Raw genomic sequence first — 15,475 nt, forward strand, 5'->3', positions numbered from 1 at the left:
TGTATATCTCTCTCTAGACAGACTGAGCTGTATATCTCTCTCTAGACAGACTGAGCTGTATATCTCTCTCTAGACAGACTGAGCTGTATATCTCTCTCTAGACAGACTGAGCTGTATATCTCTCTCTAGACAGACTGAGCTGTATATCTCTCTCTAGACAGACTGAGCTGTATATCTCTCTCTAGACAGACTGAGCTGTATATATCTCTCTAGACAGACTGAGCTGTATATCTCTCTATACAGACTGAGCTGTATATCTCTCTCTGGACAGACTGAGCTGTATATCTCTCTCTGGACAGACTGAGCTGTATATCTCTCTATACAGACTGAGCTGTATATCTCTCTCTAGACAGACTGAGCTGTATATCTCTCTCTCTCAGACTGAGCTGTATATCTCTCTCTATATACAGACTGAGCTGTATATCTCTCTAGACAGACTGAGCTGTATATCTCTCTCTGGACAGACTGAGCTGTATATCTCTCTCTCTGGACAAACTGAGCTGTATATCTCTCTCTCTAGACAGACCGAGCTGTATATCTCTCTCTCTAGACAGACTGAGCTGTATATCTCTCTAGACAGACTGAGCTGTATATCTCTCTCTAGACAGACTGAGCTGTATATCTCTCTCTAGACAGACTGAGCTGTATATCTCTCTCTAGACAGACTGAGCTGTATATCTCTCTCTAGACAGACTGAGCTGTATATCTCTCTCTAGACAGACTGAGCTGTATATCTCTCTCTAGACAGACTGAGCTGTATATATCTCTCTAGACAGACTGAGCTGTATATCTCTCTCTAGACAGACTGAGCTGTATATCTCTCTGGACAGACTGAGCTGTATATCTCTCTCTCTGGACAGACTGAGCTGTATATCTCTCTAGACAGACTGAGCTGTATATCTCTCTAGACAGACTGAGCTGTATATCTCTCTCTAGACAGACTGAGCTGTATATCTCTCTCTGGACAAACTGAGCTGTATATCTCTCTCTAGACAGACTGAGCTGTATATCTCTCTCTAGACAGACTGAGCTGTATATCTCTCTAGACAGACTGAGCTGTATATCTCTCTCTGGACAGACTGAGCTGTATATCTCTCTGGACAGACTGAGCTGTATATCTCTCTCTAGACAGACTGAGCTGTATATCTCTCTCTGGACAGACTGAGCTGTATATCTCTCTAGACAGACTGAGGTGTATATCTCTCTCTAGACAGACTGAGCTGTATATCTCTCTAGACAGACTAAGCTGTATATCTCTCTAGACAGACTGAGCTGTATATCTCTCTCTAGACAGACTGAGCTGTATATCTCTCTCTAGACAGACTGAGCTGTATATCTCTCTCTCTGGACAGACTGAGCTGAATATCTCTCTCTATACAGACTGAGCTGTATATCTCTCTCTAGACAGACTGAGCTGTATATCTCTCTCTCTAGACAGACTGAGCTGTATATCTCTCTCTGGACAGACTGAGCTGTATATCTCTCTATACAGACTGAGCTGTATATCTATCTGGACAGACTGAGCTGTATATCTCTCTCTGGACAGACTGAGCTGTATATCTCTCTAGACAGACTGAGCTGTATATCTCTCTCTAGACAGACTGAGCTGTATATCTCTCTCTAGACAGACTGAGCTGTATATCTCTCTCTAGACAGACTGAGCTGTATATCTCTCTCTAGACAGACTGAGCTGTATATCTCTCTCTAGACAGACTGAGCTGTATATCTCTCTCTAGACAGACTGAGCTGTATATCTCTCTGGACAGACTGAGCTGTATATCTCTCTCTCTGGACAGACTGAGCTGTATATCTCTCTCTAGACAGACTGAGCTGTATATCTCTCTCTGGACAGACTGAGCTGTATATCTCTCTCTCTGGACAGACTGAGCTGTATATCTCTCTCTCTGGACAGACTGAGCTGTATATCTGTATATCTCTCTAGACAGACTGAGCTGTATATCTCTCTATACAGACTGAGCTGTATATCTCTCTCTGGACAGACTGAGCTGTATATCTCTCTCTCTCAGACTGAGCTGTATATCTCTCTCTATATACAGACTGAGCTGTATATCTCTCTAGACAGACTGAGCTGTATATCTCTCTCTGGACAGACTGAGCTGTATATCTCTCTCTGGACAAACTGAGCTGTATATCTCTCTCTCTAGACAGACTGAGCTGTATATCTCTCTAGACAGACTGAGCTGTATATCTCTCTCTAGACAGACTGAGCTGTATATCTCTCTCTCTGGACAGACTGAGCTGTATATCTCTCTCTGGACAGACTGAGCTGTATATCTCTCTAGACAGACTGAGCTGTATATCTCTCTCTACAGACTGAGCTGTATATCTCATTCTCTGGACAGACTGAGCTGTATATCTCATTCTCTAGACAGACTGAGCTGTATATCTCATTCTCTGGACAGACTGAGCTGTATATCTCTCTCTGGACAGACTGAGCTGTATATCTCTCTCAGGCAGATTCCTTTTCAATCCTTCAAATACAGGCAATAACATTCTGATTCATTTGGCCCTTTTGTATGATGTCGCTATACATCTGGGTAAATCTTACAATAGGTCCACATTGTCACTAGTAATGCTGCATTGTGGATACACATCTGATGCTTTATTCATTAGGTATTCATCAGTAGAAAGCAATGAGTATTTAAATCACAGTACAGACAGTAGTTTCACACACTAACAGAGACTAACAGAGTGTCTGGCAGGTTAGAGGCTGGGTTTAGTGTCAGGGGTTAGGGGTCAGAGGTTAGGGGTCAGAGGTTAGGGGTCAGAGGTTAGGGGTCAGAGGTTAGGGGCCAGAGGTTAGGAGTCAGAGGTTAGGGGTCAGAGGTTAGGGGTCAGAGGTTAGAGGCCAGAGGTTAGGGGTCAGGGTCTGGCAGTGACAGGTGAGAGCAGTCAAGGCCAGTGATGGTGCAGAGCGTTTCAATGAGACTAGAAGTTAGCGGTGAGACTCCATCGCCAACCAATCAGGTCCTTGGTCTGTTGCGTCCATCGGCGTGTGGCTCAGGGGCCCAGTTAAAGGCCGTCTGTCAGACCAAACACCTCAAGGCTTCAGCCTCCATGAAAATCACAGGGATCACAACAAAACAGCATTAACAACATCACACGTTATAACAGATGGTACAATGTGTTATAACAGATGGTACAATGTGTTATAACAGACGGTACAATGTGTTATAACAGACGGTACAATGTGTTATAACAGACGGTACAATGTGTTATAACAGACGGTACAATGTGTTATAACAGACGGTACAATGTGTTATAACAGACGGTACAATGTGTTATAACAGATGGTACAATGTGTTATAACAGATGGTACAATGTGTTATAACAGATGGTACAATGTGTTATAACAGATGGTACAATGTGTTATAACAGATGGTACAATGTGTTATAACAGATGGTACAATGTGTTATAACAGATGGTACAATGTTATAACAGATGGTACAATGTGTTATAACAGACGGTACAATGTGTTATAACAGATGGTACAATGTGTTATAACAGATGGTACAATGTGTTATAACAGATGGTACAATGTGTTATAGACATATGAGGACCATGTATATAATTATAGGATTATGTTAACAGACTGCTCTACCTGAGAAAACCTCTTCCATTCATACAATCTTAACTGTCCCCATGTCATGGTCATATCATAGACATCCTACCACACGCATGTTAACAGACAGACAGGGGATTCAGAACCATAGACATGTTAACAGACAGACAGGGGATTCAGAACCATAGACATGTTAACAGACAGACAGGGGATTCAGAACTATAGACATGTTAACAGACAGACAGGGGATTCAGAACCATAGACATGTTAACAGACAGACAGGGGATTCAGAACCATAGACATGTTAACAGACAGACAGGGGATTCAGAACCATAGACATGTTAACAGACTGTAGCAGACAGACAGGGGATTCATAACCATAGACATGTTAACAGACTGTAGCAGACAGACAGGGGATTCATAACCATAGACATGTTAACAGACTGTAGCAGACAGACAGGGGATTCAGAACCATAGACATGTTAGACGAAGGTTGTTGGGAGGTTTGGCTCTGATTGATAGTTAAACCCTGTCTCCCTCCCCTCTCGTCAGACGAAGGTTGTTGGGAGGTTTGGCTCTGATTGATAGTTAAACCCTGTCTCCCTCCCCTCCCGTCAGACGAAGGTTGTTGGGAGGTTTGGCTCTGATTGATAGTTAAACCCTGTCTCCCTCCCCTCTCGTCAGACGAAGGTTGTTGGGAGGTTTGGCTCTGATTGATAGTTAAACCCTGTCTCCCTCCCCTCCCGTCAGACGAAGGTTGTTGGGAAGTTTGGCTCTGATTGATAGTTAAACCCTGTCTCCCTCCCCTCTCATCAGACGAAGGTGTTGGGAGGGTTGGCTCTGATTGGCCAGGCCAGCTTCTTCTCCTTGGCCTCGCGGTCAAACGTGTCGTAGACGGAGTCTTTGGTGAGCGTCGTCTTGGTCGCCACGGGGATATCCACCACGCCCACGTAGTTACTCTTGGCCATGCGGGAGCTGGCGGTGATGGTGTAGGCGTTGCTACGGTAACACTTCATAGAGGACGTGCAGAAGGTCTCCCTCATGCCGCGTCTGAAGTTAGCGTTGTAGACGGAATAGAGCGAGGGTTTCGAGGCGGCGGAGCTGAACGACACCCAGACCACACAGCAGAACACCAGAGCCCCCTGTCTGCTGGGGCCCGGGGCCTCACTAGGGTGCCACACCTGGACCACATAGAAGGGAGTCCAGGTGAGGAGGAACACCACGTTCAGCATGAGAAACATCTTGATGGTCTTCACTTTAGTCCTGGGGACGATGTTCATGGTTCTCCTGACCGTGTGTCCGTCCGCGCCGATCCTCCAGATGTAGTGGACCACGCGCTGGTAGAACCACACGATGAGGACAGCTGGGACCAGGAACCCCAGGAGCAGGTGGACGGAACCGTACAGAACGCCATCCCAGCTTCCCGCCGGCAGGAAGAAGTCACAGTGCCCTCCCCCGTCCACCGCCTCCGAGCCGTAGAAGAAAAGACAGGGAGAGACGAAAGCGGCGTCCAACATCCAGGAGGCCAGGATCATCCTCTTCGCTTTCTCCCTGGACACCTTGAAGCTCAGTGGGTACACAATGGTGTAGAACCGGTCCACACAGATGGACAGCAGAACATACACCTGGACACCAGGACACAGGTGCTGCAGGTAACGAACAGCCTTACAGGCGGCAGCGCTGAGAGGCCAGCCCCCGCAGGTCACCTGGAGGAGGATGAAGGGAGCACAGCCCAGGGACAGCAACAGGTCGGCACAGGCCATGGACACCACAAAGTAGTTCGTAGTGGACTGACTCCTTCTGCTACGGTGGATCACTACACACACTAGAACATTACCCAGGATGGACACCAACCACAGGAGACTGAACACCAGCCCCAGAACAGCCACCTCCGCTGGGGTGAGTTCATACCACACCTGGGTGGTGTTCTGGAGGCCGGAGGAGGAAGAGGAGGAGGAGGAGGAGGAGGAGGAGAGGGCGTCGTGGTTCCAGATGGAGGGTGTCGCTGAACTGGTGTTGCCCCTGTCTGAGAGGTTAAAGGTCATGGGGAGGGTAAAGGAGGGGGAGAGGAGGGGCAGGAGGGAGGGCTTGATGGTGTCTGTTGATTGGGCGTAGACCATGCCGCTACCGGGAACAGCACCACAGGAGACCTGCAGAGACAGCACCACAGGAGACCTGCAGAGACAGCACCACAGGAGACCTGCAGAGACAGCACCACAGGAGACCTGTGGAGACAGCACCACAGGAGACCTGCAGAGACAAACACACAAACAAGATGTTGTGAGATGGAGGAGACATGAAAAACTTACTAAACGGTAGATAATAAATAATAGCATCTGCATTGTATATGATATATACCTGTATGGAAGAGGACGTTCATGGAAATAAGATGCCTTCAGAAAGGATTCTCACCCCGGGACTTTTGACACATTTTGTTGTGCATTAAAAAATGGATTAGAATGGATCAAATCACTGGCCTACACACAATACCCCATAATGTCAATTAAAAATGAAAAGCTGAAATGTATTGAGTCAATAAGTATTCAACCTCTCTGTTATGGTAAGGAGCCTAAATACTTTCAGGAATCAAAATGTGCTCAACAAGTCACACAATAAACTGCATGGACTCACTGTGTTCAATGATAGTGTTCAACATGATTTATAAATTATTTTATTGAACCAGGCAAGTCAGTTAAGAACAAATTCTTATTTTCAATGACGGCCTGGGAACAGTGGGTTAACTGCCTTGTTCAGGTAACAGAACGACAGATTTGTACCTTGTCAGCTCTTGCAACCTTTCAGTTAATAGTCCAACGCTCTAACCACTAGGCTACCTGCTGGTTACTAGTCCAACGCTCTAACCACTAGGCTACCTGCTCTAACCACTAGGCTACCTGCTGGTTACTAGTCCAACGCTCTAACCACTAGGCTACCTGCTCTAACCACTAGGCTACCTGCTGGTTACTAGTCCAACGCTCTAACCACTAGGCTACCTGCTGGTTACTAGTCCAACGCTCTAACCACTAGGCTACCTGCTGGTTACTAGTCCAACGCTCTAACCACTAGGCTACCTGCTGGTTACTAGTCCAACGCTCTAACCACTAGGCTACCTGCTGGTTACTAGTCCAACGCTCTAACCACTAGGCTACCTGCTCTAACCACTAGGCTACCTGCTGGTTACTAGTCCAACGCTCTAACCACTAGGCTACCTGCTGGTTACTAGTCCAACACTCTAACCACTAGGCTACCTGCTGGTTACTAGTCCAACGCTCTAACCACTAGGCTACCTGCTGGTTACTAGGTCAACACTGTAACCACTAGGCTACCCTGCGGCCTCTACACTCTAACCACTAGGCTACCTGCCGCCTCTACACTCTAACCACCAGGCTACCCTGCTGGTTACTAGTCCAACGCTCTAACCACTAGGCTACCTGCTGGTTACTAGTCCAACGCTCTAACCACTAGGCTACCCTGCCGCCTCTACACTCTAACCACTAGGCTACCTGCCGCCTCTACACTCTAACCACTAGGCTACCTGCTGGTTACTAGTCCAACGCTCTAACCACTAGGCTACCCTGCTGGTTACTAGTCCAACTCTCTAACCACTAGGCTACCTGCTGGTTACTAGTCCAATGCTCTAACCACTAGGCTACCCTGCTGGTTACTAGTCCAACTCTCTAACCACTAGGCTACCTGCTGGTTACTAGTCCAACACTAACCACTAGGCTACCTGCTGGTTACTAGTCCAACGCTCTAACCACTAGGCTACCCTGCCGCCTCTACACTCTAACCACTAGGCTACCTGCTGGTTACTAGTCCAACACTCTAACCACTAGGCTACCTGCTGGTTACTAGTCCAACACTCTAACCACTAGGCTACCTGCTGGTTACTAGTCCAACACTAACCACTAGGCTACCTGCTGGTTACTAGTCCAACACTCTAACCACTAGGCTACCTGCTGGTTACTAGTCCAACACTAGCCACTAGGCTACCTGCTGGTTACTAGTCCAACACTCTAACCACTAGGCTACCTGTTGGTTACTAGTCCAACGCTCTAACCACTAGGTTACCTGCTGGTTACTAGTCCAACGCTCTAACCACTAGGCTACCTGCTGGTTACTAGTCCAACACTCTAACCACTAGGCTACCTGCTGGTTACTAGTCCAATGCTCTAACCACTAGGATACCTGCTGGTTACTAGTCCAATGCTCTAACCACTAGGATACCTGCTGGTTACTAGTCCAACGCTCTAACCACTAGGCTACCTGCTGGTTACTAGTCCAACACTCTAACCACTAGGCTACCTGCCGCCCCATGATTTATGAATGACTATCTCTTCTCTGTACCCCACATGTACAATTATCTGTAAGGTCTCTCAGTCCAGCAGTGAATTTATAATACAGATTCAACCACAAAGACCAGGGAGGTTTTCCAATGCCTCACAAAGAAGGGCACCGATTGGTAGATGGGTAAATAAAAGCAGACATTGAATATCCCTTTGAGCATGGTGCAGTTATTAAATACACGTCGGGTGGTGTATCAACACACTCAGACTACAAAATAAATAATAATATTGTTTTGTTGTCACATACGCCAGAAAGGTGCAGTGAAATGTGTTGTTTTACAAGGTCAGCCATCGGAGTGCGGCGCTCCTGGAGAAAATGAGGGTGAAGTGCCTTGCTCAAGGGCACATAGACAGATACAGACGTCCTTCTTCACTCAGGAAACCGCTCAACATGAGGCCAATGGTGACTTTAAAACAGTTACAGAGTTTAATGTCTGTGAAACCCTGAGGATGGATCAACAACATTGTAGTTACTCCACAATACTAATCTAAATGACAGAGAGTTTTAATGCCTGTGAAACCCTGAGGATGGATCAACAACATTGTAGTTACTCCTCAATACTAATCTAAATGACAGAGAGTTTTAATGTCTGTGAAACCCTGAGGATGGATCAACAACATTGTAGTTACTCCACAATACTAATCTAAATGACAGAGAGTTTTAATGTCTGTGAAACCCTGAGGATGGATCAACAACATTGTAGTTACTCCTCAATACTAATCTAAATGACAGAGAGTTTTAATGTCTGTGAAACCCTGAGGATGGATCAACAACATTGTAGTTACTCCTCAATACTAATCTAAATGACAGAGAGTTTTAATGTCTGTGAAACCCTGAGGATGGATCAACAACATTGTAGTTACTCCACAATACTAATCTAAATGACAGAGTGAAAAGAAGGAAGTCTGTACAGGATAATAAATATTCTAAAACACTCTTCCTGTTGCAATAAGGAACTAAAGTAACACTGAAAAATGTTTGTTGAAGAAATTCACTTGATGTGCTGGATACAAAGTGTTATGTTCGGGGCAAATCCACTGAGTACCAGTCTTCATATTGTCCAGCATGGTGGTGGCTGCATCATGTTATGGGTATTCCTATCATTGGCAAGGACTAGGGACTTTATGTTTAAGGATTAAATTAAACGGAATAGAGCTAAGCACAGGTAAACTCCTAGAGGAAAACCTGGTTCAGTCTGTTTTCCACCAGACACTGGGAGAGGAATTCACCTTTCAGCAGGACAATAACCTAAAACACAAGGCCACATCTACACTGGGAGAGGAATTCACCTTTCAGCAGGACAATAACCTAAAACACAAGGCCACATCTACACTGGGAGATGAATTCACCTTTCAGCAGGACAATAACCTAAAACACAAGGCCACATCTACACTGGGAGAGGAATTCACCTTTCAGCAGGACAATAACCTAAAACACAAGGCCACATCTACACTGGGAGAGGAATTCACCTTTCAGCAGGACAATAACCTAAAACACAAGGCCACATCTACACTGGGAGATGAATTCACCTTTCAGCAGGACAATAACCTAAAACACAAGGCCACATCTACACTGGGAGAGGAATTCACCTTACAGCAGGACAATAACCTAAAACACAAGGCCACATCTACACTGGGAGAGGATTTCACCTTTCAGCAGGACAATAACCTAAAACACAAGGCCACATCTACACTGGGAGATTAATTCACCTTTCAGCAGGACAATAACCTAAAACACAAGGCCACATCTACACTGGGAGATTAATTCACCTTTCAGCAGGACTATAACCTAAAACACAAGGCCACATCTACACTGGGAGAGGAATTCACCTTTCAGCAGGACAATAACCTAAAACACAAGGCCACATCTACACTGGGAGAGGAATTCACCTTTCAGCAGGACAATAACCTAAAACACAAGGCCACATCTACACTGGGAGAGGAATTCACCTTTCAGCAGGACAATAACCTAAAACACAAGGCCACATCTACACTGGGAGAGGAATTCACCTTTCAGCAGGACAATAACCTAAAACACAAGGCCACATCTACACTGGGAGAGGAATTCACCTTTCAGCAGGACAATAACCTAAAACACAAGGCCACATCTACACTGGGAGAGGAATTCACCTTTCAGCAGGACAATAACCTAAAACACAAGGCCACATCTACACTGGGAGAGGAATTCACCTTTCAGCAGGACAATAACCTAAAACACAAGGCCACATCTACACTGGGAGAGGAATTCACCTTTCAGCAGGACAATAACCTAAAACACAAGGCCACATCTACACTGGGAGAGGAATTCACCTTTCAGCAGGACAATAACCTAAAACACAAGGCCACATCTACACTGGGAGAGGAATTCACCTTTCAGCAGGACAATAACCTAAAACACAAGGCCGCATCTACACTGGGAGATGAATTCACCTTTCAGCAGGACAATAACCTAAAACACAAGGCCACATCTACACTGGGAGATGAATTCCCCTTTCAGCAGGACAATAACCTAAAACACAAGGCCACATCTACACTGGGAGAGGAATTCACCTTTCAGCAGGACAATAACCTAAAACACAAGGCCACATCTACACTGGGAGATGAATTCACCTTTCAGCAGGACAATAACCTAAAACACAAGGACACATATACACTGGGAGATGAATTCACCTTTCAGCAGGACAATAACCTAAAACACAAGGCCACATCTACACTGGGAGATGAATTCACCTTTCAGCAGGACAATAACCTAAAACACAAGGCCACATCTACACTGGGAGATGAATTCACCTTTCAGCAGGACAATAACCTAAAACACAAGGCCACATCTACACTGGGAGAGGAATTCACCTTTCAGCAGGACAATAACCTAAAACACAAGGCCACATCTACACTGGGAGATGAATTCACCTTTCAGCAGGACAATAACCTAAAACACAAGGCCAAATATACACTGGAGTTGCTTACGAAGATGACATTGAATGTTCCTGAGTGGCCTAGTTACAGTTTTGACTTAAATCGGCTTGAAAATCTATGGCAAGACTTGAAAATGTCTGTCAACAAGCTGTAATCACTGCCCAAGGTGGTTCTAACATGTATTGACTCAGGGACTTACCCAGAAAGACTCACAGCCGTAATCAGTGCCCAAGGTGGTTCAAACATGTATTGACTCAGGGACTTACCCAGAAAGACTCACAGCTGTAATCAGTGCCCAAGGTGGTTCTAACATGTATTGACTCTGGGACTTACCCAGAAAGACTCACAGCTGTAATCAGTGCCCAAGGTGGTTCTAACATGTATTGACTCAGGGACTTATCCAGAAAGACTCACAGCCGTAATCAGTGCCCAAGGTGGTTCTAACATGTATTGACTCAGGGACTTATCCAGAAAGACTCACAGCCGTAATCAGTGCCCAAGGTGGTTCTAACATGTATTGACTCAGGGACTTACCCAGAAAGACTCACAGCCGTAATCAGTGCCCAAGGTGGTTCTAACATGTATTGACTCGGGGACTTACCCAGAAAGACTCACAGCTGTAATCACTGCCCAAGGTGGTTCTAACATGTATTGACTCAGGGACTTATCCAGAAAGACTCACAGCTGTAATCACTGCCCAAGGTGGTTCTAACATGTATTGACTCAGGGACTTACCCAGAAAGACTCACAGCTGTAATCACTGCCCAAGGTGGTTCTAACATGTATTGACTCAGGGACTTACCCAGAAAGACTCACAGCCGTAATCAGTGCCCAAGGTGGTTCTAACATGTATTGACTCAGGGACTTACCCAGAAAGACTCACAGCTGTAATCACTGCCCAAGGTGGTTCTAACATGTATTGACTCAGGGACTTACCCAGAAAGACTCACAGCTGTAATCACTGCCCAAGGTGGTTCTAACATGTATTGACTCAGGGACTTACCCAGAAAGACTCACAGCTGTAATCACTGCCCAAGGTGGTTCTAACATGTATTGACTCAGGGACTTACCCAGAAAGACTCACAGCTGTAATCACTGCCCAAGGTGGTTCTAACATGTATTGACTCAGGGACTTACCCAGAAAGACTCACAGCTGTAATCACTGCCCAAGGTGGTTCTAACATGTATTGACTCAGGGACTTATCCAGAAAGACTCACAGCTGTAATCACTGCCCAAGGTGGTTCTAACATGTGTTGACTCAGGGACTTACCCAGAAAGACTCACAGCCGTAATCAGTGCCCAAGGTGGTTCTAACATGTATTGACTCAGGGACTTACCCAGAAAGACTCACAGCTGTAATCAGTGCCCAAGGTGGTTCTAACATGTATTGACTCAGGGACTTACCCAGAAAGACTCACAGCCGTAATCACTGCCCAAGGTGGTTCTAACATGTATTGACTCAGGGACTTACCCAGAAAGACTCACAGCTGTAATCACTGCCCAAGGTGGTTCTAACATGTATTGACTCAGGGTCTTACCCAGAAAGACTCACAGCTGTAATCACTGCCCAAGGTGGTTCTAACATGTATTGACTCAGGGACTTATCCAGAAAGACTCACAGCTGTACTCACTGCCCAAGGTGGTTCTAACATGTATTGACTCAGGGACTTATCCAGAAAGACTCACAGCTGTAATCACTGCCCAAGGTGGTTCTAACATGTATTGACTCAGGGTCTTACCCAGAAAGACTCACAGCTGTAATCACTGCCCAAGGTGGTTCTAACATGTATTGACTCAGGGACTTACCCAGAAAGACTCACAGCTGTAATCACTGCCCAAGGTGGTTCTAACATGTATTGACTCAGGGACTTATCCAGAAAGACTCACAGCTGTAATCACTGCCCAAGGTGGTTCTAACATGTATTGACTCAGGGACTTATCCAGAAAGACTCACAGCTGTAATCACTGCCCAAGGTGGTTCTAACATGTATTGACTCAGGGACTTATCCAGAAAGACTCACAGCTGTAATCACTGCCCAAGGTGGTTCTAACATGTATTGACTCAGGGACTTATCCAGAAAGACTCACAGCTGTAATCACTGCCCAAGGTGGTTCTAACATGTATTGACTCAGGGTCTTACCCAGAAAGACTCACAGCCGTAATCACTGCCCAAGGTGGTTCTAACATGTATTGACTCAGGGACTTACCCAGAAAGACTCACAGCCGTAATCACTGCCCAAGGTGGTTCTAACATGTATTGACTCAGGGACTTACCCAGAAAGACTCACAGCCGTAATCACTGCCCAAGGTGGTTCTAACATGTATTGACTCAGGGACTTACCCAGAAAGACTCACAGCTGTAATCACTGCCCAAGGTGGTTCTAACATGTATTGACTCAGGGACTTACCCAGAAAGACTCACAGCTGTAATCACTGCCCAAGGTGGTTCTAACATGTATTGACTCAGGGACTTACCCAGAAAGACTCACAGCCGTAATCGGTGCCCAAGGTGGTTCTAACATGTATTGACTCAGGGACTTACCCAGAAAGACTCACAGCTGTAATCACTGCCCAAGGTGGTTCTAACATGTATTGACTCAGGGACTTACCCAGAAAGACTCACAGCTGTAATCACTGCCCACGGTGGTTCTAACATGTATTGACTCAGGGACTTACCCAGAAAGACTCACAGCTGTAATCACTGCCCAAGGTGGTTCTAACATGTATTGACTCAGGGACTTATCCAGAAAGACTCACAGCTGTAATCACTGCCCAAGGTGGTTCTAACATGTATTGACTCAGGGACTTACCCAGAAAGACTCACAGCTGTAATCACTGCCCAAGGTGGTTCTAACATGTATTGACTCAGGGACTTACCCAGAAAGACTCACAGCTGTAATCACTGCCCAAGGTGGTTCTAACATGTATTGACTCAGGGACTTATCCAGAAAGACTCAAAGCTGTAATCACTGCCCAAGGTGGTTCTAACATGTATTGACTCAGAGACTTACCCAGAAAGACTCACAGCCGTAATCAGTGCCCAAGGTGGTTCTAACATGTATTGACTCAGGGACTTACCCAGAAAGACTCACAGCTGTAATCAGTGCCCAAGGTGGTTCTAACATGTATTGACTCAGGGACTTACCCAGAAAGACTCACAGCCGTAATCACTGCCCAAGGTGGTTCTAACATGTATTGACTCAGGGACTTACCCAGAAAGACTCACAGCTGTAATCACTGCCCAAGGTGGTTCTAACATGTATTGACTCAGGGTCTTACCCAGAAAGACTCACAGCTGTAATCACTGCCCAAGGTGGTTCTAACATGTATTGACTCAGGGACTTATCCAGAAAGACTCACAGCTGTAATCACTGCCCAAGGTGGTTCTAACATGTATTGACTCAGGGACTTATCCAGAAAGACTCACAGCTGTAATCACTGCCCAAGGTGGTTCTAACATGTATTGACTCAGGGTCTTACCCAGAAAGACTCACAGCTGTAATCACTGCCCAAGGTGGTTCTAACATGTATTGACTCAGGGACTTACCCAGAAAGACTCACCGCTGTAATCACTGCCCAAGGTGGTTCTAACATGTATTGACTCAGGGACTTATCCAGAAAGACTCGCAGCCGTAATCACTGCCCAAGGTGGTTCTAACATGTATTGACTCAGGGACTTATCCAGAAAGACTCACAGCCGTAATCACTGCCCAAGGTGGTTCTAACATGTATTGACTCGGGGTCTTACCCAGAAAGACTCACAGCCGTAATCACTGCCCAAGGTGGTTCTAACATGTATTGACTCAGGGACTTACCCAGAAAGACTCACAGCCGTAATCACTGCCCAATGTGGTTCTAACATGTATTGACTCAGGGACTTACCCAGAAAGACTCACAGCCGTAATCACTGCCCAAGGTGGTTCTAACATGTATTGACTCAGGGACTTACCCAGAAAGACTCACAGCTGTAATCACTGCCCAAGGTGGTTCTAACATGTATTGACTCAGGGACTTACCCAGAAAGACTCACAGCTGTAATCACTGCCCAAGGTGGTTCTAACATGTATTGACTCAGGGACTTACCCAGAAAGACTCACAGCTGTAATCACTGCCCAAGGTGGTTCTAACATGTATTGACTCAGGGACTTACCCAGAAAGACTCACAGCTGTAATCAGTGCCCAAGGTGGTTCTAACATGTATTGACTCAGGGACTTATCCAGAAAGACTCACAGCTGTAATCACTGCCCAAGGTGGTTCTAACATGTATTGACTCAGGGACTTATCCAGAAAGACTCACAGCTGTAATCACTGCCCAAGGTGGTTCTAACATGTATTGACTCAGGGACTTACCCAGAAAGACTCACAGCCGTAATCAGTGCCCAAGGTGGTTCTAACATGTATTGACTCAGGGACTTACCCAGAAAGACTCACAGCTGTAATCACTGCCCAAGGTGGTTCTAACATGTATTGACTCAGGGACTTACCCAGAAAGACTCACAGCTGTAATCAGTGCCCAAGGTGGTTCTAACATGTATTGACTCAGGGACTTATCCAGAAAGACTCACAGCCGTAATCAGTGCCCAAGGTGGTTCTAACATGTATTGACTCAGGGACTTATCCAGAAAG

The 15,475-nt window shown here is 45.9% G+C and overlaps 1 protein-coding gene across 1 annotated transcript in view; it reads right to left on the minus strand.

The window, feature by feature from the left end:
• Positions 1-2,608: 2,608 nt before the first annotated feature.
• The window catches only part of LOC116371239 (probable G-protein coupled receptor 19), a 36,709-nt gene continuing 23,842 nt past the window's right edge, over positions 2,609-15,475 (minus strand). Inside the window, exon 2 of the mRNA XM_031820099.1 lies at positions 2,609-5,834. Coding sequence (XP_031675959.1) covers positions 4,397-5,704 — 1,308 coding nt within the window. The 5' untranslated portion in view covers positions 5,705-5,834 and the 3' untranslated portion in view covers positions 2,609-4,396. The remainder of the gene's footprint in view (positions 5,835-15,475) is intronic.

This window comes from Oncorhynchus kisutch, unplaced genomic scaffold (genome assembly GCF_002021735.2).
Source record: "Oncorhynchus kisutch isolate 150728-3 unplaced genomic scaffold, Okis_V2 scaffold3040, whole genome shotgun sequence".
Lineage (NCBI taxonomy): Eukaryota > Metazoa > Chordata > Actinopteri > Salmoniformes > Salmonidae > Oncorhynchus > Oncorhynchus kisutch.